Source organism: Amphiura filiformis, chromosome 3 (assembly GCF_039555335.1).
Source record: "Amphiura filiformis chromosome 3, Afil_fr2py, whole genome shotgun sequence".
NCBI lineage: Eukaryota > Metazoa > Echinodermata > Ophiuroidea > Amphilepidida > Amphiuridae > Amphiura > Amphiura filiformis.
Window position 1 is genome coordinate 64,913,696 of NC_092630.1, and position 27,353 is coordinate 64,941,048.

Consider the following 27,353-nt stretch of genomic DNA (forward strand, 5'->3'; position numbering starts at 1 on the left):
ATTTCAAAATTATGTGAAATGTTTCTCCTTTTATAATTAGCCATAAAAATAGCCATTTTGATGAGATGAGGCTAAACAAGGTAATTGAAATATTATTGACATATATTTATGCATTTAATAACACTAAACATGTCTAGGTCCGATTTTAGGTGAAATCAATTTACCTCTAATTCCCTCTTTGGTGTTGGGGCTAGGGTGTTAGGTTAGTTGGGCTTGGGTGAGTTTGCATAGTTATAGTAAGGCCTGGAAAAGGGTTATAGTTTGTTTAAGGTCAGAAAAACATTAAAACAAAGTAACATTTGAAATTTGAAAAAGAATATTTTTATATGTTTATAGGTCCGATTTTTAGGTGAAATTTAAATTCCCCCCAATTCCCCTTTGGGGTTGTGACATGGGTGTTAGGTTAGTTGGGCTTGGGTGGGTTTGTATATTATGTAGTACGGTTTGGGGGAGGGTTAAGAGTTTGTTTATGGGTAGGAAAAACATTAAAAAACTTGTGAAAAAAAATTTACAAAAAAATTTTTTTTTTTTTTTTTTCAAAAACCGATTTTTCGGTTTATATCGGTTTTACACAGACGGTTTATCGGTTTTCGGTTTTTACAATACCGATTATGCCTAGCTGTGCACCTACCTGTGCATATTCTATTCGCCCATATTGCATGGTCCGTCATATGCTAGGAGAGCGTCAAATTGGCATTAGGAAGAGTTACGTAACTTTATACAATGTTGTAAGACTGGTTCAATTCCCATTCATGTATGCTGCCAGATCGAGGCTCTCCTCACATATGGAGGAACCGTGTAATGGGGGAATATCAATCCATGATGTTGCCACTTTACTTAGGTTGAATAAAATGGGTTGTCTTGTATTTCCTCATGGCTTTTAATTTAAAAAAAATAATCCCACGATTATGACAATATCGTTTTTTGCAAGGACTGTGTATCAAATGCCAATTTTTATATATTTTAAAATATATAAAAATACCAATAAACCAATAAATAATAAGTTGTACTGCTGGACCATCCCCGATATTGCAAACAAGGTCAGCTCTTCTTCTTCTGTGGTGGTATCAGCAGATCAATTTTTTTCTTTTCAGAATTTATTGTATTATGAGACAGTGGTCATGCTTTGCTTCCCATTGCTATAGTGGGCTGGCTATTTGAAGTTATCCATTGCCATGCACAGCTAATCAAGCGACACCAATGGCATACTTGACTTGATAATACCTGGTTATACTTTGCTTTGTATGTATGGTATTTCTCCATAACACCTATTGCTAAGAATGGTGTGTAGAAATTACTGCAAATGGATTGAGAAGTGAATGACCCCTCTTGGAAGTGCAGTCAGTTTGATGGTCACATGAACCATACATACAAACAGAAAATAAGAGAGAAAAAGGAGTTATTCCATTTATTTTTAAATCTCAAACCTTAAGTCCGATTCAGACTCCACATCGCAACATCACGCAACGCATATCGTGGCCGCAATGTGGAGTCTGCTTCTCTTTTTATGGTCATCCAGCCCACCTTGATTTTCCAGCAACCAATCACAAGGGTGCATGACCATGATATCACAAGCGAGAGAGAGAAAAGTTGTACTCTCATTGCCGATGAAGATCCCACTGCGCTATGAGAATTCTTACCGCTCAGATCATAAAAACCTAGCTCAGATTTCATCGCAGCACGTTGTGGAATCTTAAACGGACTCGAGTCTGGGGCTTAGTCTCCATGCTACTAACAATCCCAAGTGTTTTGCAACAACAGGCCCTCATGAACACATACCTGCGTATCATAAACAATATTCCAAAGACCATGCCTACATACATGTAGAATCTTGTATGAGTTCCTGTGATAAATATTTTGACTTTTTGAAATCATAATTATTCAAAAGATATCAATAATCACTACTAGAAATGGAATAAATCACATAAAAGGTATACGCATACATGGAATTATTCACACATTGAATGCAAATTGAATGGTCAATTTGATGTGATTACCATTTTTTTCTGTGACACAATATAACACTGCTCCCTTTCCAGGTGTCTTCTGATAGATAACATGTTTATTTCTTCTGCTTCATTAGCAACATCTTGCCAGCTAGTACACAATCTAAAGGATTATCATATCAAGGATGATTAAATCCCCTCTTGATCATTTTACAAAATGAGATGGGTTGTCTGGTCTAGTACATCCCGGTGACACAATCTCTTTGCAGGTCAATCACACCAATCATATAATTGGAGAATTTTGGATGCTTTTGAGATCCAAGATACTTGACATTGCAATCGGCATTATTACTGCTTAATTATCAAAATGTAATTAGGCATTGATTCTAATTTCAAGTTTCAATAGTTAATTGGATGGGACCTTAGACACTGGTAGATTAGTCGAAGGTTAGAGGCAAATGAACCGCGCACCTGCACCACAGATATCTGTGCCCACACAAATTTTGTGAATTTTATGACAAACAAGGATTCATGATTTTTTCTTCCGTGCAAATCTTTTACTTGGAAAGGGCAATCAAAGAGCTATAGATTATCTGCAATTATTTCATGCAGTATTTAATGGTATCTTTCCCAATCACAAAACATCTTTCTGCACAAATATTGTCCATAATCATAAACAAAGGTTTACAAATTCTACACCCAGATCTTCTACATTTTGTATGCTGTAGACATTGTGTAATTTTATCAATCAATACAATATGGGGCCGACTATAGTTTGAAAATATTCGCATGGTTCAAAGTTAGTACAAATTACTATAAAAGGGAGGACAAGATTGGAAACTATGATCTAATTCTAAAGGTTGTATAGATGGGATTTCCTAATTAATGTTGTTGTTTATTGAATTTATCTTAAGTTATAATAGCGTTGGGTCTTATTTCAGATTAAATTTAATAATAGACGGGCAGTGGCAGACATTCTATAGCAGTATTGTATTCATTTCTAAAGGAGACCAGGGAACAGGGGCGTAGCAAGAGCCTCGGGCCCATGGACAAGGAGCCGTGCGGGCCTTTTTAACATCTTATCAGCCCTATTGCTATTTTCACTTTTGCTCAGGCCTCCTGAACTCTCTGGCCCCTGGACTTTGTCCACCCTGTCCACCCGCTCGCTGCGCCCCTGCCAGGAAAGCAGAAATGTACCTGCCATGGTACTCAACTGTTTGGAGCATGCAAGGCCAGAGTGATATTGCATAAAATTTCTACAAAAGTATTGCTCCAAACATTCCAAAAATTAGTATGAGAAAGCTTTCTGACCTTCTCCCCATCGTTGTTTCTTTCTTTCTTCCTTTCTTTTCTTTCTTACAAATACATTAAGTACGGTACCAGGCCCCTTGTTACAGAATTGAAAACCCCATCCAACCAAAAGTGGGGCAATTCTATTCAGATAACTACATGTAGCCTAGTCATGATTGCCACCGTGATTGCCCCAGTCTGCAGACAGACTAACAGACAGAAAAAGGCCCTCCTTAGCTGAGTCACCTGGATAAGTAAACTTGCACATCCACTTCCTAATCCACTTCCATTATATTTCTATCATGTCCATAGGAAATTTGTGATTCCATCTTAAAAGCACACTAAAGATCAATTGTTTTTGCCACTAACATAAGACACCAGAAGTGATGGAATACTGTTTCTGTCACAATTTCACATTCAACAAGTTTATAATACCAAACACCTCGCATCATTGTGCTTTTATTCCCCTTAGTTTATGATGCATGTCACTGTCAAATGTGTCATTTCTTCTGCTCTACAAAATTATTCACTCCCTGCATATATAGGGAGAACACAACAAACTGACTGGGAAGCTTCTTCGGTCAGGTTCAGATCATGTGTCCTGGGACAGGTTATCACAGACTAAGTGACTACTTAGGGCCAGTGGCATCATCATAATTGGGGGAGACCATGATGGGGGGGGCACTGGATTTGATGGGGCACCATCAACATCAACCCAACCTATATTGGGACCATTACTGTTTAGGGCCTATTATCACCTAGCATCACCGCAAGCGCAAGTCACCTCAAATCGTAACAGAACTGCAGTTAAGGTGCATCATGATCATACTACCTATCTCCACTTGACCCCATCACCACACCCCTCCCCTCTGATCACCATTTACCCCTATCAGGTCAATACACTTTAACTCCTATTTCATTTTTACCATGTTTAGTCAGTGCATCCTTGGACAAGTATTACTAGTATTCAATTCCATACAATTACTGTATTCAATAGTAAGATTTTGTACAAATTTTCTGAATTGTATAACATTTGAATAACATAATTGACCAATGTCTGTAATAACAGGATCAGATTTGTGTTTGGTGACAATGAGAAAGAAGACATTAAATATGTGTTTGATTGCAGATAAATATTATTGGAGTTATTCAAAAAGAAAGCAAAATACAGGGTGTCTGTCTATTAAGGTGGGACCAGGGTACTGTAAACACGAAGTCTGTGCACATGAATACACTTTTTAGACACACATCATGAGGAAAGGCATGTTCGACTACCATTCAGCTGATAGCTTCACTAATAAATTAGACATATCCAGTCATTTTAGCAATCCATGGACAGTCAAATTAGTCTATGGGCAATCACTAAATCAGACTATCCATGTAATATTGCACAGATCCTAATTGTAACCCTGAAAATGTATGATTTTAACACTAAACAGTTAAAAGGCACTGTCTGCTTTTACAAGGACAGTCCACCATTGTATTTTCATAATTTCTGCTGATCAGATGACAACCTACCAAATGTACCTGCTAAATAAAGCATTAAATTCTGTGTCTGGAAATTGAAAACATTTTCCATTTAAGGATTTGAGGCTTCTTTGATGGCATCACATAGGATCATCTGAGATTAAGAGAAATGTGTAAAGAACATAACATGCTACTGTACTACAAAACAATTATCAACATTAGCTTTTATACTATATGACAGTCAGAATTATGCTTTCTAAAGCTTTTCCCATTAGTTAGGCAAACAATAGGTATTTATACACTTTGGGGAGGCTGTAAATTTGTTTTCATGTCTTTTAATTTTGAAAATACCATATTGATTACCAAGGGTGAAAATAATAGAGCTTGAACCAGGTGCCACTTTGGCAAAAAGTAGCCCTGGTTTACCAAGATTGGGAGGAACCAGGGGCAATTTCCAATTACCAAGGGGCCAATAAAAATAAAGATGTGCTGAATGAGTTAAATAAGCACTAGTTGCTTTGAATTTGATATTTTTGGTTCACTATCCAGGGGGCCAGTTTTGTGAGAAAAGTGTACCCTGGTCAACTACAATTGAGATGGAACCAGGGACCATTTCAGAGTTTCTGGGGGCCAAACGGCTCCCGTCTCCCACTTAATTTCACCCTTGTTGATTACCGAGTGGCAATGATAAAATAATGACCTTTCACTCTAGCAATACTTTCAGGCTCTGAGCTATGTTGCTTTTAGTATACTATCCAGCGAGGTCCCCCCCCCCCTAATCCACGCTTGGTGAACCCAACTCCTTTAAATTAGAATCATCTTTGCGAAGTACACTTCCTATATCCAAGTGCCTTGGGTACATACAATATTACCACAAAGCATTGATAAAACTCCTTCAACAGAGCCGATAAATATCTAAAGGAGCACTTCCTGTGCTAAAAACATGATCAAATAGTGAAGCCTGGTTATTTTGTGTTTGACCTTTGCACAGGTTTTAAGATAGATGGATTTCTTTTCTTATTCTGGTGGCTGCACTCACTATCAAATAATCTATCACTTTGAAATAAAGGTGTATGGAGGGGGTCAAATGGTCACTGACTCCATTACAATTGAAACAACAGTGTCACAAATTGATTATGCCTGGGTGTCAATACCTATGGCTGGCATTAAATATTATTCAATATTTTACAATAGCGAGAGTAAAATAGTGGGCTAATTGACTGGTAAAATTACACGGAGGGGGGTATCAAAGAAGACACAGCCCCTTCACCCTTTTACAGATAAATGCATGTTTTTGAAGGGTTCCTCCCAGGGGTTCCTGCTTAGAAGCTGTATAGCTTGTGACTTCCGGTATCACCCATAATCGTTGTAAACCCATGGTTTCTACCAGAGGATGATGCTGTTACTGTGTGTTACCTCAAACTGCCCCACACACACCTCGCATGGCAAACCTTTGCTCAGTAGAAATATTATAAACATTTTAATTGTCCTCATAAGTGGTACCCATCCCTACATCAAACAACGAGCACTAGTATACAAACAATTTTAACAACTTATTATCAATTATTATTTAATGCCACAAACACTCAAAATAAATGTGGGAATTGATCATGTTCTAAATATTGATTCTAGAACCCCAAATAAATCCTACAACTTCCTCAAAGATATTGTTGGTAAAGAACTGAGTGGTATACTTCACAGTGAAGAGCAAACAACATAGCCCAGACTGCCTGGTGTAAGTATTGATTTGGATCTGGAACACCCAGGCAGTAAATCTATACTAAAATAAATTTCATGAAATTGTGTAAAAAAAAAGTATAATCATAATGTGCAATATTCCACAAATCGAGTCACTTGGGGAGAGGAGAATTTTGAAATTTACACAAATGACATCACAGACATTGATAATCCAGTCTACATAAGGCAACACTCTTCTGTCTCTTCAAACTATGAATATGGATGAGGGGTACAGATTGTCTCATTTCAGCACTTGTTTCATGTATTTAACCAACTTGGTTCGAATTCGGCCACAGAATTCGGCTATATCGCATCAGTTTGCTACATATTTTGAAGTAACTGCTACCCAATTTTGCATTTGTATAGCACTTTTTATAGTGGTTTAGTATGGAAGTATCCTGATTATGATGAATTAGCCAAAAACTGCTACGCAAAATTTTTAAACAAATTTGAACCCTGTAAAAAAATGACCTAATTAGCATCCCTCCTCTAAATAAGCACACCCCTCCCCACAATTTTTTGAGCTGAAACTGTCTAAGCATCCTATTTTCAATGTGCTTGTACAACTTAACCAAATATTACTATAGCTCAAGAAATCAAGAGACATACGTGTTAGAACATTTGTCATGAATTGTTTCAACTATTTATCTTTATGGATAAGACAAATACAAGACACAAGGTGAGTCTTAACACAAACAAATCTATCCTAGTTGGAATCTGTGTAAACATTGCAAATCTGATCAAAGTTCATCTGACCACAGTGTGATGAAAACTGACCATTGATTTGTGTGTAACTTGAACCTATTTTATCATCTTTTATCAAATTTGGTTAAGAAACCTGCCAAAATCTTGTCATAAATCTGGAAGGTTCATTGTACAAAAAAATCTTTCATCGAATTTGAAAAGCACAAAGAATAAATACAAATGCTCAATCATGTTCATATAAATAGAAATCTGCCAATCTAGTCTTAAGTACTGTCATTTATATTTAAATTTGCCTTGAACACATGTTAAGATATTGTTTAATTAATTAATTATTTTGATGAGTGATAAATATGATTTATTCAGATAAGATTAAGTAACCTGATTTCAGACAAAGGCATGTTATGTTTTCCTGATTTTTAACTATTTAAAAAAAACAAGAAAAGACAAAAGCGCAGTGATTTACAGGCACAACACCTAGCCGTTGAATCACAAGCCTCCGCACCAAAGGATGGTGACCCAATATATATTTAGAATATCAAATTCTTTAAACTTACGCATAACACAAAATGTTGTCCATTTCAAGCATTGATGTAAAAAGAACACGTAAATGTTTCTTGTAAATGTGACTAATTCCTTATGGAATTACTGACATTTAATGTGTGATACTGCACTGGTCGTCTACAACGTTTTTAATAATCATCATGCATATATGTAATAATGATCATGTAATATATTGATATCAAATGAAAGATCATATTTTTCTCATTAACATAATTGAAATTATGAGTTTCAAATCAGTGCATTTCCAAAGATATCACCAATAAACTGTCAAATTAGCCTCAAACATGGTGCAGTCAAGATTAATTCAACAGTTTTTGGATGATTTTTTTGGAAATATACCGATTTGTAACACCTAATTTATGAGAATGATTTTTTTATATGAACAAGTTCACACTTTGTTTGTTTTTCTTTTGCAGTTAGCTTCGCTGAATGTGAAAATCACGAAAATCAATGTTCCACAAACATTCCCATCTGTACAATATCAGTATTAGCACATGCTCTGTGCTGTATTCTGATACCTATGATCCAAGATATTCCATGCGGTCGCTTCACTCACTATTCGAGAGGCGTCGCGGTTTGTGAACGGGGCTAGTTCATAAGTTTACTCTGTTTACTTGTGCATGTGCCACAAAAAAGTTAGCATTCCAAGTACTTGTCAAAGTAAAATTATGAAACATGAACTTCATCTATGGCGTTGTGTTTTTTAGAGACATTTCTTGTTTACCAATTGCAGTAACCAAAGAGGGTAATTTGACCTGGTGACCACTGCTTGACCTTCGACCAACAACCCCTGTTGACCTCTGGATCACCTTTGGCAGCGATTTGACCCTGGATGATCCCAAATGACCATGATTTTTTTGGGGTTGTTACTTCCAAATTTCATGAACCTGCAACAATCTATGGCGATTTGACCCTCAAAGACCCTGAAATGACCTTCGCATTTTTCGTCTCACTTTGGGGGTTATTCATTTATTTGACACCAGATAACCTTTTTCCTTTACTTACTCCTTACATATACTGGGGGTGAACCCGGGGTCACTCCCATTGTGGCTCTATACACCATCCGCGATAATGAAAAAGCGTAAAAAGGGTAGTTTTTAGTGGGTAGGCACGATACTGGCGCATACCGTGTTTAGGGTGTCAAAAAGCGTGAAAAATGGAAAAGGGTAGCAAAATTGCAATTGCTAATACGCCGAAAATGAAATTTAGGGTATGAAATTTGATGCAAGGAATAAAATCCCTGTTTAGGGTATTGTTTTAGCCAAGGGTTAAATCCTTGTTTAGGGTGCTTTTCAAAAGTTGATTATCGCGGATGGTGTACAGGCCACAATGGGGTGACCCCGGAGTGAACAACTGTGCTACATGTAGACACAACATAAAAGCACTCCTAATCCCACTAACAAAAACGCCAACCCAAAACCCCTGACATTGACTTAGCTATGTATGAACAATAAGTCAACAAAAGGTCTCCACTACAAATCCGCCCCAAAATCACCTTCCCAACCCCAACTTCCCCACCTTCCATTTTCACATAATATCCCAACCTCGACGAATGGGTCCAACTCTCCCATTTCCAACAACAAATACCCGCACCCCTACCACTGATAGCCTCCTGAAATGGCCTCAATGGGCTACAGGTAAATTAAGTATTTCTTTGCCAATCTGGAACATGCGCATTGTGTCCATGTAGCATAGCATGTACACAATGTAAGGCGCATGTACCAAGCTATGTGCACGTGTGTTTATCACGGAGCCACTAGTTAGCGTTCATAGTGTTTGATCTTGGCCAAAAATTACTTAATTTACCTGTAGTCAGAATGCATTTTATGCACTGAAAAAATATAATAAATAGCATTGACATAATATCCAATAATTGGAATTGGTATGCACTATTGTCTTAGCTAAAGCATACAGTATGATATGGTCCAATGTAAATGTATGCAGGCAAGCAGGGGATAGTGACCTGCATCCCTCCATGATCCCTCCTAGGGTACATTGTGGTAGGCTTGCTGGTTCCAGAGGAAACTGCCCCTGTGAAAAGATGTGGTTTATACATGAACTTAATGCACCCCATACTGATGTCAATGTTGCTCCTACTGACTTGAAACTTGTATTGGACGGAGAAAGCATATACCGCATAGCATTGATAGGTTGGAAAAAAAGTAATAACATATATAAATCTATGTTGGCCAATTACCCAATTAAAATGGTTTCTTTTTCCAAATAATTGTGAAACAATAGTTTTACTTTTTGTATGAATTCCCATTTTTATTTCAAATTAATATTAAATATTTCATGAAATTTTACCAACAAACATGGTCCAAAGTCCAAACACTAGCATTTTATTAGTTTTTTTGCTTTTTTAGAAGAAGATATCTTATACTTCCCACAATGCATTTCTCCCATTTTAATTTTCTGTACAGATTTGCTATCTACATGGGTTGATAGTGATGAAATGTACCTCAATGAAGTAAGCACATCCAGATCTTGTAAAATATGTTTATTGCTTTACTATCAACCCCTACTTAGTCAGTTTATTCTCAAAACGATAACAAGTGGAACATGTACAAACAAAACAGTGATGAATCATTTGGCAAAGGATTCTGGGAAGGGTAAGATATCTTCTGTTTTAATCTTACATTTCTTTCACTATAAATGATGACACACATCTTTAGCTTTAGCTAATTAGAACACTTACAGCAGCAGAATCACAAAAGAGTACAATTTTCTGCTTTCAAGCGTCAAACAATGCCCAAAATGGTTTTGCAAGAATGTTCTTTGAGCTGCTCAAAGGTCTTTCAGCTGGTACTCTTCAGCCCATCCAGGTGTGTGTGTAAAGGACTGCATAACAGGATTTTGTTAACACAATTACTTTTCACATGACCATTATTACACTGTTGATGAGTTCCGCTGAATGATTTTATGATGTCCCAGATGATTAATACAGTAAAATAGCAAGCTTGGATGACAGTCCTACACAGTAGCATAGCCAGAATTTTTGTGTGCAAATTTTCGTCCCCATTTGTCATTTTTTTTGTCACATTTTAGTCATTTTAAGGACACTTTACTCTTTGCCATCCCCATTTTATCCCTGACAATTTTCTGTGGGGGCAGTTTGCCTCTCACAGGGTACACCCCTGGTCCTACATGATCAGAGAAGTTGAAAATAAACATTTTCCAAATGATGTCACTCATATAGTCATGTAGCATCTAACTGCTGCCTTTCATTCGGTATTCATTGAATACTTACGTGATCAGCGCAGTAAAAACAAGTTGTGTGATCGGTTGCCAGGTAAGGATCCAACTTGAACTTGCCAAAATCTGTTTGCCGTATTTTCGGTTTACCCCTGAAAAAATGCTGTGCATTGTGCGAGACACTGCTTTCTGGTCTCGTCAGTAGTTCTAAACAAGCTGGATAACAGTGGATCCAATCATGATTTATAGTATTTTGTACGGGGGTCCAGAAAATAGTGGGGCAAAAAAAAAAAGTTGTTCACTCAGTAGAACATGCTGTTAGGTGCCCAAAATTTACGATTGGTCTACATACATTGCAATTTACTTGGGTCAAAGTTTTCAGAAGGCAATGACAGGGCTTGAGTTGAAGTTTGTTACATGCTGTGAAAGTCAGAAGTCTTAAGTGAGAATCTGAGATTCACACACAAAGATTTTAATGAGAATCTGCATGATTCTCGCAAATTTACTCGACTACTGTTTGAAATGTTAAAATTCTAATTTGCAAATTTAAATTTATATGGGATATTTAACCCATACAGCCATGAAAATCCATTAGAGTGACAAATAATGTAAATGGTGAACTGGATACCAACAGGTGTAATCAATTAATTTTAATTACTCGTCCATGTACACATATATGTAACAAGGCTTTATGGTGCATTACTCACAACTGCTATTTCTACAAGTATGCAAGGCCTAAAAAGGCAGCATTTTATCTTGCAAAATGCAATTCTTGTAAAATCCATAATTAATGTGGTACTCTGAGTCTGTGCATTTAATACCAGAAACTCGATATCAAGACGCAACTACATGTACCGGTAATAGCGTTCAGATTAGTTACTCACCTGTAAGGCCACAGCCCTGATTTGGACCATGATTTTTAAGCAATTCATCACTAGAGTAAATTATGTGTGGAACAGCAAAACCATCCTCAGCATTTGAGCTTGTAGGTTTCTGGTGTAAATCCGACAGAGGCTCCATAAAATATTTACTTCCATTGCGGGTTTCAAGAAGCCCATACTGAAATGGAAAAACACAAATAAATGTGTTAGCAACAATGTTTCACAGAAAATACTTTGGGCCTATAAAGGGCCTAAAGTTAACTGCATAATGTAGGCCCATATGCTGCAGGCCTAAACACACACACAGTAACATTAAATTAAAACCTAGGCCTGCTAGAAATACGAATTATGGCACAAATCACATTTTTGCTCTAATGTATTTTATCATATTTGGGAAAATCTACCAAAAGAAAATATTATTTTTGGCGATTTTGATTAATTTCTGTTTTATTTTTGTTGTTTGTTTGTTTGTTTGTTTGTTTGTTTGTTAACATGGATTTGGAGAGCCAAACTTGTGCTAGCATTATTTGTGGATGATTTAAATAATTAGACAAAAATTACGTAATTTCCAAATAATGGCTTTATGTCACCTTAAATGGCCTATGCAGGTGTTACATTAGTTGCACATTTACTAATTTTTGCAGCACTAGCATGTAGGCCTAATCATAGATCATAGACTCTATTGTCTATGGCCTAATACTAATACATGTAGTATCAATAGGTGCCTAAACATTATAAATGTCAATTTATTCCTCATTACAAAATCCCAAAGTACAAACCCCGTACAAACATGGACCCTAAATACCAGATTTCTGAAAGCATACTTTTACAGGTATTACATGTTTGTTCAAACACAGATATTGGAAAATCTGTGGTTCAAATTTGCCAAATCTATGTAGCTCAATTTAGTATATGAAAGTTCAAGATTCTCATTCATGACCTTTTACCCATTAGAGCAGTTTAGGCTTTTGCACATGTGTATTACTATTCATTTTTTATTGAATTGGTTGCAGACATTTATTCTACTTCACTGTTTGAAAGTCAAACATCATCTACAGTTATTCATTTGTGTGCATGGGTAAACCAAATAAAGCTAAGATGCTATGTATAGTGCTTCCCCATGAGAGGATTTAAAGCCCATAAAAGTTCTGTCCATTTCAGTTTTATGTTTACAATCTGGATAGCAATGGCAACCCAACTTTTGACCCTTGAATGTAAACACAGTACTGGGTATACAATGCTGCAAAAATAACTCAATGTGTGAAGTTTCATGATTTTTACCTTTATACACTCCATTCAACCTAATTAGCACTCCTCCCCTAATAAGTGCCTTCCCCTATTTGATGCACTTGTACAACTTAATTCCATCAAATGCCATAAAATTACCCTGTTTATAATTTAAACAGGCTTACTTTCAGAATTACGATTATGATGATTTTGTAGGCCAACATGCATTACTTTGGCGTTTTTTTTCTTCTTGTTTTTTTGGGTCTTTTTGCATCTTATTCTTATTTACCAAACCAAACCAAACCCGATTCCAGAAAAAGGAATTTTTGATATCATGATAAGTTTTCTTGAAAAAAAAACTTGTTAACAATTTCTTTATACTTCTAAATTAATTTAAAACATGAATGAAGTTACAGGCCTACCTGGGAGTTATACAGTATAGAGAAATATATCCTAAATCAAATCTAAAGCTTTTTATTTTAAAAAGCTAAGTTATAAGTCAGAGTTCTGGCTATGCAATTTGCAAATATAATAATATTCATCTAGAAAAACAATTTCTTCAGACTTTCATTTTACATAACTATGACTTTTGCAACATGATAATACATAGTTGAGTAAATTCTGACAGTAAAGTAATACAATTTAAAGAAAAGGGTTGCTAAATTTGGGTTAAAACACCATTGAATGGTTGCCGCATAAGTAGGCTAATTCTTTACTGAATTTTTAATCTCTATTTTGTTAACATATGGCCACCATTCAGATTTCAATAGATGTGACCCTCTGTCTACCCAGGTGGTAGAGGTTCAGCTTGACTGGCAATTAGCGAAGGTCACCTCATAATATGGCAACACCTTTTTCTTTTGATCTGGGAAAAATCCATAGTGGGAAATATCAAAATCAAAACAAATCACAAACATCTTAAAATGATTTTCCAATTCAGGTTTGAATGGCTGTACAATGTAACCATATAGGCCTATCTCTCTATCAAATTATTTTTAACATGTCAGGCTAGTGGTACATATGTAGCTAGCTATAGAGGGAGGTGAACTTTACCAGATTTGGATATCAAAATCATGACAATGTTTTTGATTAAAAAAGCAAATAATAAATCACATTCTACCCAAACATAACATTGATAGATGTATCTGGTAACATCAAAGTAAGACTGCAAAATTATCTTTTCAAACGCTTCATAACAAAAAGCATGATTTGTGACAGGAAATATGCATTTCTGAACAGAAACAGGGGACCACAAATGATTTTTTTTTCAATTCTACCTATAGTACTTGATCTGTATGTGAAGGAATGGCAGACTGGCCTAGGTCCAAATAATATCAAGGGAAGTACAGTATGCATACTGCTAGCACACTAGACCATGGATAAGCTGTTCAATGGTGCACAAGGTCAGATGGAGTTCATTGTGTGTAGATAGACTCAAGTTGCCAGTGGCTAGAATTGCTACAAAGTAACTTATGCATCATTGGATTGGAGTACTGGGTTGAGTGGGGTGACCGTAAATGAAAAAGCAATAAGGTTAGTAATCAAGATACAATCATACAATACACCTCCCCCTTTAAATACAATGTATGTAGCATGTGCATGTAGGCCTACATAACATCCCTATGGATTACTGTACTTTTCATCTGCAACTGTAGTACTTCAGGCATATCAATTATTTTGTAATTTACCAGTACCCGAATCCTGGATTATCCTGATTGCAATGTCAGTCAACAATATCACTGTGATCATTTCATTTAAATGATGAACTTTAGATTATTAACTCAGACCTATCACATGAACAAGATGATCTTTTTGTGTATATAAAATGATAGACCAGTGGCGTGTGCAGCACATTGAAAGTGGGGGGGGCAGGTTGTTCAGTTCCCCTGAATGGAGTCTGATTAGGAGCACATTTTGATGTTTTTAATGGTTTTTCCCTGAATGACCAACAAAAGTGGGGGCATGCCCCCCCTTGCACGCCACTGTGATAGACTCAGTGCAAGGACTTCATTGAGGAATTTAACAAGTTATGGAATATTAAGCTGCACAATGTAAAACAACAACCCTTCAATAGAGGATTTCTGGTATATGTGCTAAATGTGCTCTTTTACAAAATGGGTAAACAATCTTTCTTCTTCTTTAATATCATTTGGTGGGAATCACCAATTGATCTGTGGTATCACACTCAAGCATGGAAATAAAATAGATCATTCTGAAAAATGAAATATTATCTAGGTTTATATATCAAGTCACTTTCATGGCTAAACATGCAGATGATGTTTATAAACTATTAATATGTGAATGATCTTAAGATGCCACCCAAGTCTTGGCTATGGTTGAAGGACAAAGTGGGAGACAAACACATTTTGATGGGAGCCATGTGCAGCACATTTTAAAGAAAATCCTGAAACATCCACTAAAAGAAAGAGACTAGCTACATAAATAATAACAAAATCAAAATTACATCCTTCTAAAAATATGATCAGTGCACAGCTTGTAATAAGCTATCCTGGTGAATTCCCAATCACCTGATTATTTAGTTTTACACCCACATATTAAAAGTTGAACATCAATTGATTTCAATATTATTCCTAGTGCTATCCAGAAAGTGAACATTGTTTTTTGTTTGTTTTATTGTGTTTGCATTTTTGGATGATTATTATAGGACATTGAGCAATGTAAACATTGTTGCAGCAAGTTGCTTAGAACTAAATGTCCTCACTATCAACCAAGCATGGCTACAAAACACATGTGATATCAAGCAAATTTCATTATTGTTGATCATAGTTACTTACTTACTTTCATATATATCCATTTCACATTCTTACCCACTATATAAAGCTACTCTAGGCAACATTTCTCCAAAAAATGGTAACAAAGCTCCTGAGATATGATCAATTCATATCCCATAAAACAAGAATTTGAGCAGTTTAAAATATTTCATACCTCAAAATGGTTACAAGACAATAGTCCGAAGGGTCATTAGTCCTAAGTTCCTAACTTTAACCCTTTTCAGACAATGACCCTTCAGATAAATGGGCTGTTCCCAAAATTACTCACAAATAGTACCAAATGGCTCATTTCTAATCTGATCTTGAATGCCATTTACTTGGCCTTGCTATGCCAGATATATTTAAAAATGCAAAACAACAGTTCAAATATCACAAACACAGAATTTTAAAACTGACCCCCTGGCAAGATGTTTAAACATCTACATGTACAACAGTTCTCTAAAGCAAACTTTTAAATATTCTATAGCTCTTCATAAAGGCTTTGTACATAAATTGCCTGGTATGAAAATATCCTGGGTAAGAAGAATCCAATATGGAATGTGGCTATGTACACTTAAAGCAAAATTTTTGGTAGAAATAGGTTGCTGTGTGCTCAACTCACCATTCCCAAACATAAGCTAAGCACTGCTGAGGACTCCGGATGACCATTGACCCGTCCCGAATAAAAACAATGTGTCGGTGTCTCAGTATCCATAGCTCCTGATTTTCCATTTCCTATGAACTCCAGTACAAGCGATGGAGAGATAAGCGAGGCATCCTTCGTTAAGTTCAGGTTAAATCTTTCACCAAATGCTTCAAAATAATATGTTGCATTTTGTAAGAATCCATTTTCTTCTTTAGTTCCAATATTGTTATCATCATTATTATTATCCCACCAATACCAGTTCTCTTCTGGTAGGGGAGCACTTCTTTTATGGAAATGTCTGCTTTTGACTGGGAGTGGATGTCCATTTAGATCCAAACGTGTTGGCATGACTATTTCATAGTTACTGAGGTGTGAAAGACGATCATCTACAAATTCAAAAAAGGAAACAAAGAGAGTTCATTATCAATGCTTAATTCTCATGAAACACACTACTAGAAAATGACTTTTTAATTTTCCTTCCTTCTGATAAACTTTCTGAATAATTGTTCGGCCCAATGTGAGTACAAACTTACACTGGACCAAACAAGTAGAATGTATTAAACCAGCATAAATTAACATAAATGTAGAAGCAAACAACAACAAATTAAGAGCAAGATTGAAGGTATAATAAAAGGTGACAGCTGGTATCTCTGAGGCAGTCTTTTTAAAGACATTTCTTGTTTTATTTATTTTAACACATGATATGTTATAGAATAAAGTACCGTATTTGTTCCATTAACCGCCCAGCGTTTTTGGGTGGGCGCTTGACTGTCCGCAATTTTGGGTGGGCGCTTATTTTTTACACAGTGTTTAGGCCAACAAGAATGAGATAATAAAGGCCCAAAGTATTCATCTATCATCATCAGTACCGGTATGTCATGTTTCAGACCATGATTCAGATTTGCATGTGCAGTGAAAACTATCAGTTTGCTTGTTGTAAACTCACTGGGAAGGCGCTTATAGGGGCATGTGCGGTTAAATGGAACAAATACAGTACATTATATTTTATTGTTATATATATATTATATATCGGAAATTAAAATGTCTAAACTTCAAAACACAAAAATGCTAAATCATTACTTGTGGAAAAAATCAACATATCATAAAAATATACAAATTAATGTTTGACTTGATCGAATGATGCGATAATTGTGATTTTTAATTAACCCAGGAATATTGTTATTGACGAAAATGCGTGTTTGATGGAATGTTGCCTATCAATATATCAATAAAAATCTTCAACATTCTACAAATATTTATGGGGTGCATTTCTGTGTGCACTTCTGCATGCACTTTTATGTTATAGTTTAGAGCTTAAACTTCAGTGCACTTTGCACTAATTAACATAAATTTAACATTGTTCTGATTTTAAAGCTAATTAAACAGCTGACATTTCCTGTAAACAAATCATTTATCAAAGATAAACAAACAAGATCTTCCTATGCTAGCGATCATAACTCACAGCACAGATGCCAACTGGGCCTCATTCCAATTGTATAAAGGGTAATTAGACATACATAACTAATTACACACAAGAATTATTAAATGAAGACATAATAATTTACCTTGATTCTGTCTCATTGAGTCCTGACCAGCGGCCTCGCCACACGGGGCCAAATGGGGCGAATAGAGCACAAAGCTGGCTGCGAAGAGTAGCCACGGCCACGTTATACACAAAGTACTGGAACACATGATGATAAGTTTTCTAGATCTAATATTCCTATAAATGTTATAACAAGATACAAGGCATACTCCGGTATTTTCAGTGAAGATGTTCCACAAAACTGAATGGCCCAAACAACTGAATCAGCTGTGCCGGTTCGGCTGACAGCCAAAATATTCAAGTTGTGGCTCCACTCCAAGTTTTCACTCCCCAATCCAACCGGCCAGTAGTAATTCCCAGCTCCCGGAATACCGGCAGAGTGCACAGTGCAATTTAGACTTATTCACAGTACAGTGCAATGCAATGCATAGACCCGGCTTGTAATTGGCTGCATAGCTGGAGTTCAGAACTTTTGACAGTCTAGATCGAAAGAGGGCTTCAGCGTTGTCGTAAAGTCAGTGGCTGGATAAATAACTTTACCATGCATGCATGTTTTATATAGGCCTATCATGTTTACCATGTTTACAGAACAGGCCTACTTGAGTTGTGAGTCAGGGCCTTTCATTTGCAGCTATTTGAAGATTATATGGAAGAATCCGGGGAAGAATCTCTTTCTTCTTTGATTTTAGGCAGATGATGACATGAACCCAAGTACCCAACATTACAAAATGATCCCAACTTTTAGACAACTTCATGTTTTTATTTTCCTTCTTTCTTTCTTTTCTTTTCTTTTCTTTTCTTTTCTTTCTTTCTTTCTTTCTTTCTTTCTTTCTTTCTTTCTTTCTTTCTTTCTTTCTTTCTTTCTTTCTTTCTTTCTTTCTTTCTTTCTTTCTTTCTTTCTTTCTTTCTTTCTTTCTTTCTTTCTTTCTTTCTTTCTTTCTTTCTTTCTTTCTTTCTTTCTTTCTTTCTTTCTTTCTTTCTTTCTTTCTTTCTTTCTTTCTTTCTTTCTTTCTTTCTTTCTTTCTTTCTTTCTTTCTTTCTTTCTTTCTTTCTTTCTTTCTTTCTTTCTTTCTTTCTTTCTTTCTTTCTTTCTTTCTTTCTTTCTTTCTTTCTTTCTTTTCTTTCTTTCTTTCTTTCTTTCTTTCTTTCTTTCTTTCTTTCTTTCTTTCTTTCTTTCTTTCTTTCTTTCTTTCTTTCTTTCTTTCTTTCTTTCTTTCTTTCTTTCTTTCTTTCTTTCTTTCTTTCTTTCTTTCTTTCTTTCTTTCTTTCTTTCTTTCTTTCTTTCTTTCTTTCTTTCTTTCTTTCTTTCTTTCTTTCTTTCTTTCTTTCTTTCTTTCTTTCTTTCTTTCTTTCTTTCTTTCTTTCTTTCTTTCTTTCTTTCTTTCTTTCTTTCTTTCTTTCTTTCTTTCTTTCTTTCTTTCTTTCTTTCTTTCTTTCTTTCTTTCTTTCTTTCTTTCTTTCTTTCTTTCTTTCTTTCTTTCTTTCTTTCTTTCTTTCTTTCTTTCTTTCTTTCTTTCTTTCTTTCTTTTTTTCTCTTTCTTTCTTTCTTTCTTTCTTTCTTTCTTTTTTTCTTTCTTTCTTTCTTTCTTTCTTTCTTTCTTTTTCTTTCTTTCTTTCTTTCTTTCTTTCTTTCTTTCTTTCTTTCTAATCAGTGGCGGCGCCAGAAATTTTTTTCGGGGGAATTGGGGGGGGGCAAAGTGAATTTCTTTCTTTCTTTCTTTCTTTCTTTCTTTCTTTCTTTCTTTCTTTCTTTCTTTCTTTCTTTCTTTCTTTCTTTCTTTCTTTCTTTCTTTCTTTCTTTCTTTCTTTCTTTTTCTTTCTTTCTTTCTTTCTTTCTTTCTTTCTTTCTTTCTTTCTTTCTTTCTTTCTTTCTTTCTTTCTTTTTTTTCTTTCTTTCTTTTTTTCTTTCTTTCTTTCATTCTTTCTTTCTTTCTTTCTTTCTTTCTTTCTTTCTTTCTTTCTTTCTTTCTTTCTTTCTTTCTTTCTTTCTTTCTTTCTTTCTTTCTTTCTTTCTTTCTTTTTTCTTTCTTTCTTTCTTTTTTCTTTCTTTCTTTCTTTCTTTCTTTCTTTCTTTCTTTCTTTCTTTCTTTCTTTCTTTCTTTCTTTCTTTCTTTCTTTCTTTCTTTCTTTCTTTCTTTCTTTCTTTCTTTCTTTCTTTCTTTCTTTCTTTCTTTCTTTCTTTCTTTCTTTCTTTCTTTCTTTCTTTCTCTCTTTCTTTCTTTCTTTCTTTCTTTCTTTCTTTCTTTCTTTCTAATCAGTGGCGGCGCCAGAAATTTTTTTCAGGGGAATTGGGGGGCAAAGTGAATTTCAGGGGGGCTTTCTTTCTTTCTTTCTTTCTTCCTATTTTCTTTCTTTCTTTTAATTTCCATTTTTAATATAAACAAAACCACATTTATAATAACTCAGTGTGAACTTTTCATGGGGTTAGGGGTTGAACCCCACTGAATTGATCCCCCAAAACCACCCCCTAATTAACGTAAAACACACGATTTTACCCCTGTTTTAGGCAAAAATAGTGTAAAATTGAAAATTGGCCTGGTAAACACAAAAAATCACCTTCAAGTTTTGGGCTAAAATATTGTACAATTGAAAATATTTTTTCGCTTCACGCGCAATTGATGTTTGTGGCTCAAAATCACAAGTTGCATGTAGGCCTAATTTGTGCAAAAACGACTTGGTTTGGTGTAAAGTGACTTGGTTTGGTGTAAAGTGATTGGTTTGGTGTAAAGTGGCGACTTGGTTTGGTGTAAATATAAAAGCAATTAAATATTATAAGAATTAATTTTAAGATAGACCTAATATATAGAGAGAGAATATGCTTGTAAATAGGCCCCCTATTACACATCTATAAACACAGAGATATGCAAATTATAAATTATTAAAGCCATCATGTACGATTTCCATCAAATTTGGCTTTGCTCTCCCTCCATGAATATAGGCCAACACACAAGTTTTATAAGTAAAACACGGTCTGTGGCCGAATTAACTTGTACAACAAAAAAAATTCGGAGTAGCCTATTAGTTCCAACTTTTGTAACGATATTCATTTTCAGTTCTAGGTTCTAGTAAATGTCCAATATTGCAATACTTTTAAAACATATTCTTTGTAAATACACATAAAATAGTGCAGTGACTTATAGGAAGATTTTCAACGGGGGGGAGCTGCTGATGGGTACAGTATTCAAGTCCCGCACCAACATTATATTGAGGGACATGCGGCCCCCTGGATGAAGCTCCCGGTTCCCGGTTACTAGTAAAAGTGAACTAAAAATATATGTTTTCTATAAAATGTTCACGAAACGATTGGTATTTTTTGAAACCCGTCCCTACATGCACTTCTCAGAAATGTTGATATCATTCTGTGATTACACCACTAAATCGGGTCCAATGCTATCTGACTGAAGAAATAAGAACTAGTGTTTCCATTCGCTGACCATACCATTAAGGTGATTATAGGCCTACACCCCTTGATAAATTTGTGAATATTTTTGTATTTTTCTCAACTGTACACACTGGTACCGGTAACAAAAGGGGCAAGGAATCTACTGGATTTTCAGCAGGGGCGTAGCCAGCTTTCTTGGTCAGGGGGGGGGGCAAAATACAATTTTGGGGGCACAGGCGAAAAAAATTGCAGCTTCATCATACAATATACATAGAGACTGTATGTCTTCGAGCTTCCCGAAAAGGGCCTTATTGGGATGATGTGCGCGAGTAGCGCGAAAAAATGGTATTTTACACTATTTTCGCCCATTATCCGGCTAAAACAGGGCTTTATTGTTACAATGTGCGCGCGTACCGCGGAAAATTTTTGTATTTTACACTATTTTGGCCTGAATTTTTGCTAGAAAAGGGCTCCTTGCCCTTTTCTTTTCCTTTGCCCTCCGTGATTTTCTTTCATTTTTTTTGTCAGAGGGCACTTTTTCTTTCATTTTTTTGTCTGGGGGCACTCCGCCCCCTGCCCCCCCCTGCTGGCTACGCTACTGATTTTCAGTGACTCAAGACAAGCGCGCGGTATACGTTATTTATTTATGATAAGAAAAGAGGTACGTATCGCTAGAATGTAGGCTACCTCATTTCTTAACCTACATAATGTGTCTTGAATCATTGAAATTTCAGTGAAGTAATTGGAATCCATTCTTTTTTGAGAAAAATACAAAATTTGTCACAAAATTTATCAGGGGGTGTAGTACCACCTTAAACGGGCAAAAAAGTTTGGAAATGACTACTATAAATGCGCCCATTTTTTTGGTGATAGTTGTGCTTTGTGCATGCTTTTCTCGTCATCTGAGCATAAAAAGATGAAAGATATTACAATTCTGATATTTTAGGAAGGATTTTTTTGATTCCATGCACCAAATGATGTCAGAACATATCGATGCACGACTGCGACAAATCGAGCATCTCAACTATACCCACAAAAATGCTGGTTTTAGAGTAAAATATATCATAAACTTTTGGCAAAATGGTGTTTTGAATGAAAGATGACGTTAACCATGCGAAAATTACGATTTCTTGTGTACCTTTTAATTAACACAAAAAAGAATATGAACTTGATTTAGTGGTGTGATACCTTCTGTTTTGAAATAGTGATAGGCCTACAACTGGACGTCAGATGTAGAATGGTTAATAACCTTTTCCTGAAAAAGTACTACAAATATAAAAACAACGATATGGCTAAACGCCTAACGTGTTTAAAAAAGTGTTTAACACTTCAAGGGGTGGTGTAGGGCCAGGGGTAAAGATAACTTATATAGGGGCAAATTTGGATGAAAATTGTGATGAAAATGGCCAAAATGCATGGCTGAAGTACAAAAAGGCAGGTCTACAAATCTTAAATATCTGGCCGGCCAGCATCACACATGGACATGGAGATGGGGAAAAGAGAGGGACACTTCTCGGGGGGGGGGGGGGGGCGTTATCCCTTCCCCCGGCCACGCCACCGGCTCTACCGGAATAAATGGCTATGATTCGCTTTGGCTGACATTTCCCCATATTTTGGTAAGGTTGGTCTCGTGCTGGCATCAATTAAATCATAGACCATCTAAAAATCCATGCTTTCATGTAATAGAGGGCGCTATATCAAACTAACAGGGACCAGTCTGATTTATATAAATTTTCTAATATCAATTGCCATACAATTCTTTGGGATTCAATTCTGGGTTTCAACAACCTTGCAATAATTATTTAGCAATTCTATGTTATAGGGGCTATACTGTTATTTTTTATCATTTGGGAGATTAAGGCACTCTGAATAAATCATATAAATTTATGGTGTCAAATGAAAGAGAAATATCAGTAAGGAATAATAATAAAAATAATAACACACCTCGGAATACATGAGTCAATATTCATATTTTAGGTCCTTTTCATATCTCGAAATATGCCAAGAAGGTATGACCATCCTTCAAGTGGAGTAACACTTCTCATAAGACCTGGGTCAATATTCATATTTTATGTCCTGTTTATATATCAAAATGACGAGAAGGTATGACCCTCGAGTGGTGTCAAATGAAAGAGAAAGAAGTAAAGAACGTACCGGGTATTTAAACAAAAATTCCCCACCGGGGTGACACTCCTCATAAGACCTGGGCCATTATTCCTATCTTGTGTCCTTTTTATATCTCCCAAATCTCAAGAAGGTATACGGTAACCCCTCGAGTGGTGTCAAATGAAAGAAAAAAAGTAAACAATATAATGCTGGGGCATGTTGGTTACAGATGTCCAGATAATACGATTCTAAGATTTGACCCCAGATGACCTTTGACCTGACCCGTGCATGATGTTCCTTAATGTTCCCCTGATCTTGATGTTTGTTGTCACCAAGTTGGAGCCATGTACTTCTTACAGCTGTCCAGAAAATGAAATTCTAAGATTTGACCCCATATAACCGTTGACATGCCCCTGAAACAGTGTTCCAAAATGTTTTCTTGATCATTATAAGTTTGTTGTCACCAAGTTTGAGCCCCGTACCCTTTACAAATGTCCAGGAAATGCTTTTCTACAGCTTGACCTCTGCATGACCTTTGACCTGACCCTACCAAATGTTCCCCTGGTCATAAGATTTGTTCTCGCCGAGTTTGAGCCCCATACACCTTACAGATGTCCATATAATGCAATTGTAAGATTTTACCCCCTTAATGACCTTTGACCCCAATTCCCCAAGGCATTGGGTAAAGCCAATGCATATGTGCAAGTGACGTCATTGTGAAGCATTTTAAAGGTATTTGATTATATACCGTACCAGAAATACCCCTTTAATTACTTTTAACCCCAATTCTGTTTACTCCCTATGGGCACTGGATATAGGCGATACATTTGTGCAAGTTACATAATTGCAGGGTGTAACATGTAGGAGGAGAAGCATTTTAAAGTTTGTTTCCAGAAGAAGAAGAAAGAATGCAGAATCGGATAGCATTACAGTACCTAGCTGGGGATGTACCCCCTCCCAGCAAGGTAAAAAAGTGAATAGGCCTATACTAAAAAATTTATATGACACTCATAGACTGGAGCTGACTGGTTCTATTTTGGACAAATCGTGTTATAGCGGCAAGTTTGCGTAAAAGATGGCAAACAGCTAATTTTGTTGATTTGGGTATATGATGAATTAGAAACAGCTGCTACCAAGCAATATTTTGAGACCGTAACCCTCAAAAATACACCCAATGACCCCATAAGATCGTACAGGGGTCAAACAATTATTTTATTCCAATAACTCTTTCAAAAATGTCAAATAGTGCGTCTGGCCCCCGGGGATCCCAGAAATGTAATTTTTGTGCGTATCGTAGAGAAGTTACGGGGCACAAAAGGTCGATTGATTTGCTTCTTGTGTGTGGGTTAAAAGTCAAAGTTGCTCCAATTTTTCGTAAAGGTTGACGCAAATTGTTCGCCTAGCTTAGATGTTTCAGAAAAAGAATAGTTTGCACTATCTGCGATGTCCAGTTAGCATGTTATACAGTAAAGAGTCAAAGATATGTAGGATTGCATATGATGCAATAGAATTTGCATTTATTTATCATCTATCTTCAGTCTGAACTTGACATCGCAGATAGTAAATACTATTCTTCTTCTGACTCCCTTGAACTTGAGGAACAGTTTGCATCCATTTTTACAAAAACCGGAGCAACTTTAATCATAGGCCTTCAATCGTAGCCGATTTTGTAATGCGCGCATAGCAGCCGGGCGTATTAGGATTTTTTCGCTATCTACTGAAGATAGCATTAAGAATCTCATCCCGATTCATCACATCTTTCTGCTCTGGGAGTAATGTTTTAAATTATTTTCTCTAAATTTTCACTTCATCACGTAGCGGCTAATTTTGTCTTTCTAGTACATTAATCCCGATTAGAGAGTTGAAAGCAAAATTACGAACTCAACACTTTCCGCATCTACATGTTTCTTTGTTTTTACCTCTTTTATAATAGCGCCGCATTAGGCCGAATGCCGATTTTTTTTTAATGCGCGCAAAGCCGGGCGCGTTTTAGGATTTTGTTCGCTATCTTCTGAAGATAGCATTTAGAATCTCATCCCGATTCATCACATCTTTCTACTCTGGAAGTAATGTTTTACATTATTTTCTCTAAATTTTCACTTCATCACGTAATTTTGTCATTAGTCCCGATTAGAAAGTTTAAAGCGATATTACAGACTCATTAGTTACTCTCCTTTTACCTTTTTTTGTAATAGCAATGCCGATTTTTAAATGCGCGCACAGCAGCCGAGCGTTTTGGATTTTTTCGCTATCTACTGAAGATAGCATTTAGAATCTCATCCCGATTCATCACATCTTTCTACTCTAGAAGTAATGTTTTACATTATTTTCTCTAAATGTTCACTTCATCACGTCTTTCTAGTACAAACCGGTAAGTCATGATCAGAAAGTTTAAAGCGATATTATAGACTCATAACGTTCTGCATCTACATGTTGCTGCTTATGTAAATCTACTGAAGATAGCATTACATTTATAATCTCATCACGTCTTTCTAGTACATTTTTCCTGATCAGAAATTTTAAAGTGATATTATAGACGCATCACTTGCCGCATCTACATGTTTCTGTTTTTACCTTTTTTTTTACTAATAGGAATGCCGATTTTTTAATGCGCGCAGAGCAACCGGGGCGTTTTAGGATTTTTTCGCTAAGTACTGAAGATAGCATTTAGAATCTCATCCCGATCATGCCATGCCGATTCATCACATCTTTCTGCTCTAGAAGTAATGTTTTACATTATTTTCTCTTAATTTTCACTTCATCACGAAGCCGCTATTTTGGTTCTTTCTAGTACATCAATCCCGATCAGAAAGTTTAAAACGATATTACAGACTCATCACTTTCCGCATCTACATGTTGCTCTGTTTTTACCTCTCTTTTTTTCTAATAAAAATGCTGATTTTTTAATGCGCGCAAAGCAGCCGGGGGCGTTTTAAGATTGTTTTTTTTCGCTATCTACTGAAGATAGCATTTAGAATCTCATCCCGATTCATCACATCTTTCAACTCTAGAAGTAATTTTTTACATTATTTTCTCTAAATTTTCACTTCACCACGTCTTTCTAGTACATTTTTAGTCCTGATCAGAAAGTTTAAAGCGATATTTATAGACTCATCACTTTCCGCATCTATGTTGCTATCTATTGACGATAGCATTACATTTAGAATCTCATCACGTCTTTCTAGTTTGTCCTGATCAGAAAGTTTAAAGCGATATTAATTATAGACTCATCACTTTCCGCATATACCGGGTATACATGTTTCTATATTTTTCAAATAGGAATGCCGATTTTTTAATGCGCGCAGAGCAGCCGGGCGTTTTAGGATTTTTTCGCTATCTACTAAAGATAGCCTTTAGAATCTCAACCCGATTCATCACATCTTTCTACTCTCTGAGAAGTAATGTTTTACATTATTTTGTCTAAAGTTTCACTTCATCACGTAGCGGTTTTTTTGGTCTTTTTAGTACATCATTCTCGATCAGAAAGTTTAAAACGATATCACAGACTCGTCACTTTCCGCATCTACATGTTTCTCTGTTTTTGTCTCTTTTTTTTTTTTTTTATCTAAAAGGAATGCTGATTTTTGAATGCGCGCAGAGCAGCCGGTGCGTTTAAGGATATTTTTTCGCTATCTATACTGAAGATAGCATTTATAATCTCATCCCGATTCATCACATTTTTCTACTCTAGAAGTAATGTTTTACATTATTTTCTCTAAATGTTCACTTCATCACATCTTTCTAGTACACTTATAGTCCTGATCAGAAAGTTTAAAAGGATATTATAGACGCGTCACTTTCCGCATCTACATATTGCTATCTTTTGAAGATAGCATACTGAAGATAGCATTTAGAATCTCATCCCGATTCATCACTGATTTCTACTATGGAAGTAA

General features: G+C 35.9%; 1 protein-coding gene across 2 annotated transcripts in view; it reads right to left on the bottom strand.

Moving 5' to 3' along the window:
• The window catches only part of LOC140148974 (A disintegrin and metalloproteinase with thrombospondin motifs 9-like), a 226,981-nt gene extending 208,640 nt beyond the window's left edge, over window positions 1-18,341 (bottom strand). For both annotated transcript variants that reach the window (XM_072171087.1, XM_072171086.1), the window contains exons 1-3: window positions 17,992-18,341; window positions 16,403-16,812; window positions 11,786-11,960 (exon numbers count right to left, since the gene is read on the bottom strand). In XM_072171087.1, coding sequence (XP_072027188.1) covers window positions 11,786-11,960; window positions 16,403-16,812; window positions 17,992-18,118 — 712 coding nt within the window. In that variant the 5' untranslated portion in view covers window positions 18,119-18,341. The remainder of the gene's footprint in view (window positions 1-11,785; window positions 11,961-16,402; window positions 16,813-17,991) is intronic.
• Window positions 18,342-27,353: the final 9,012 nt, after the last annotated feature.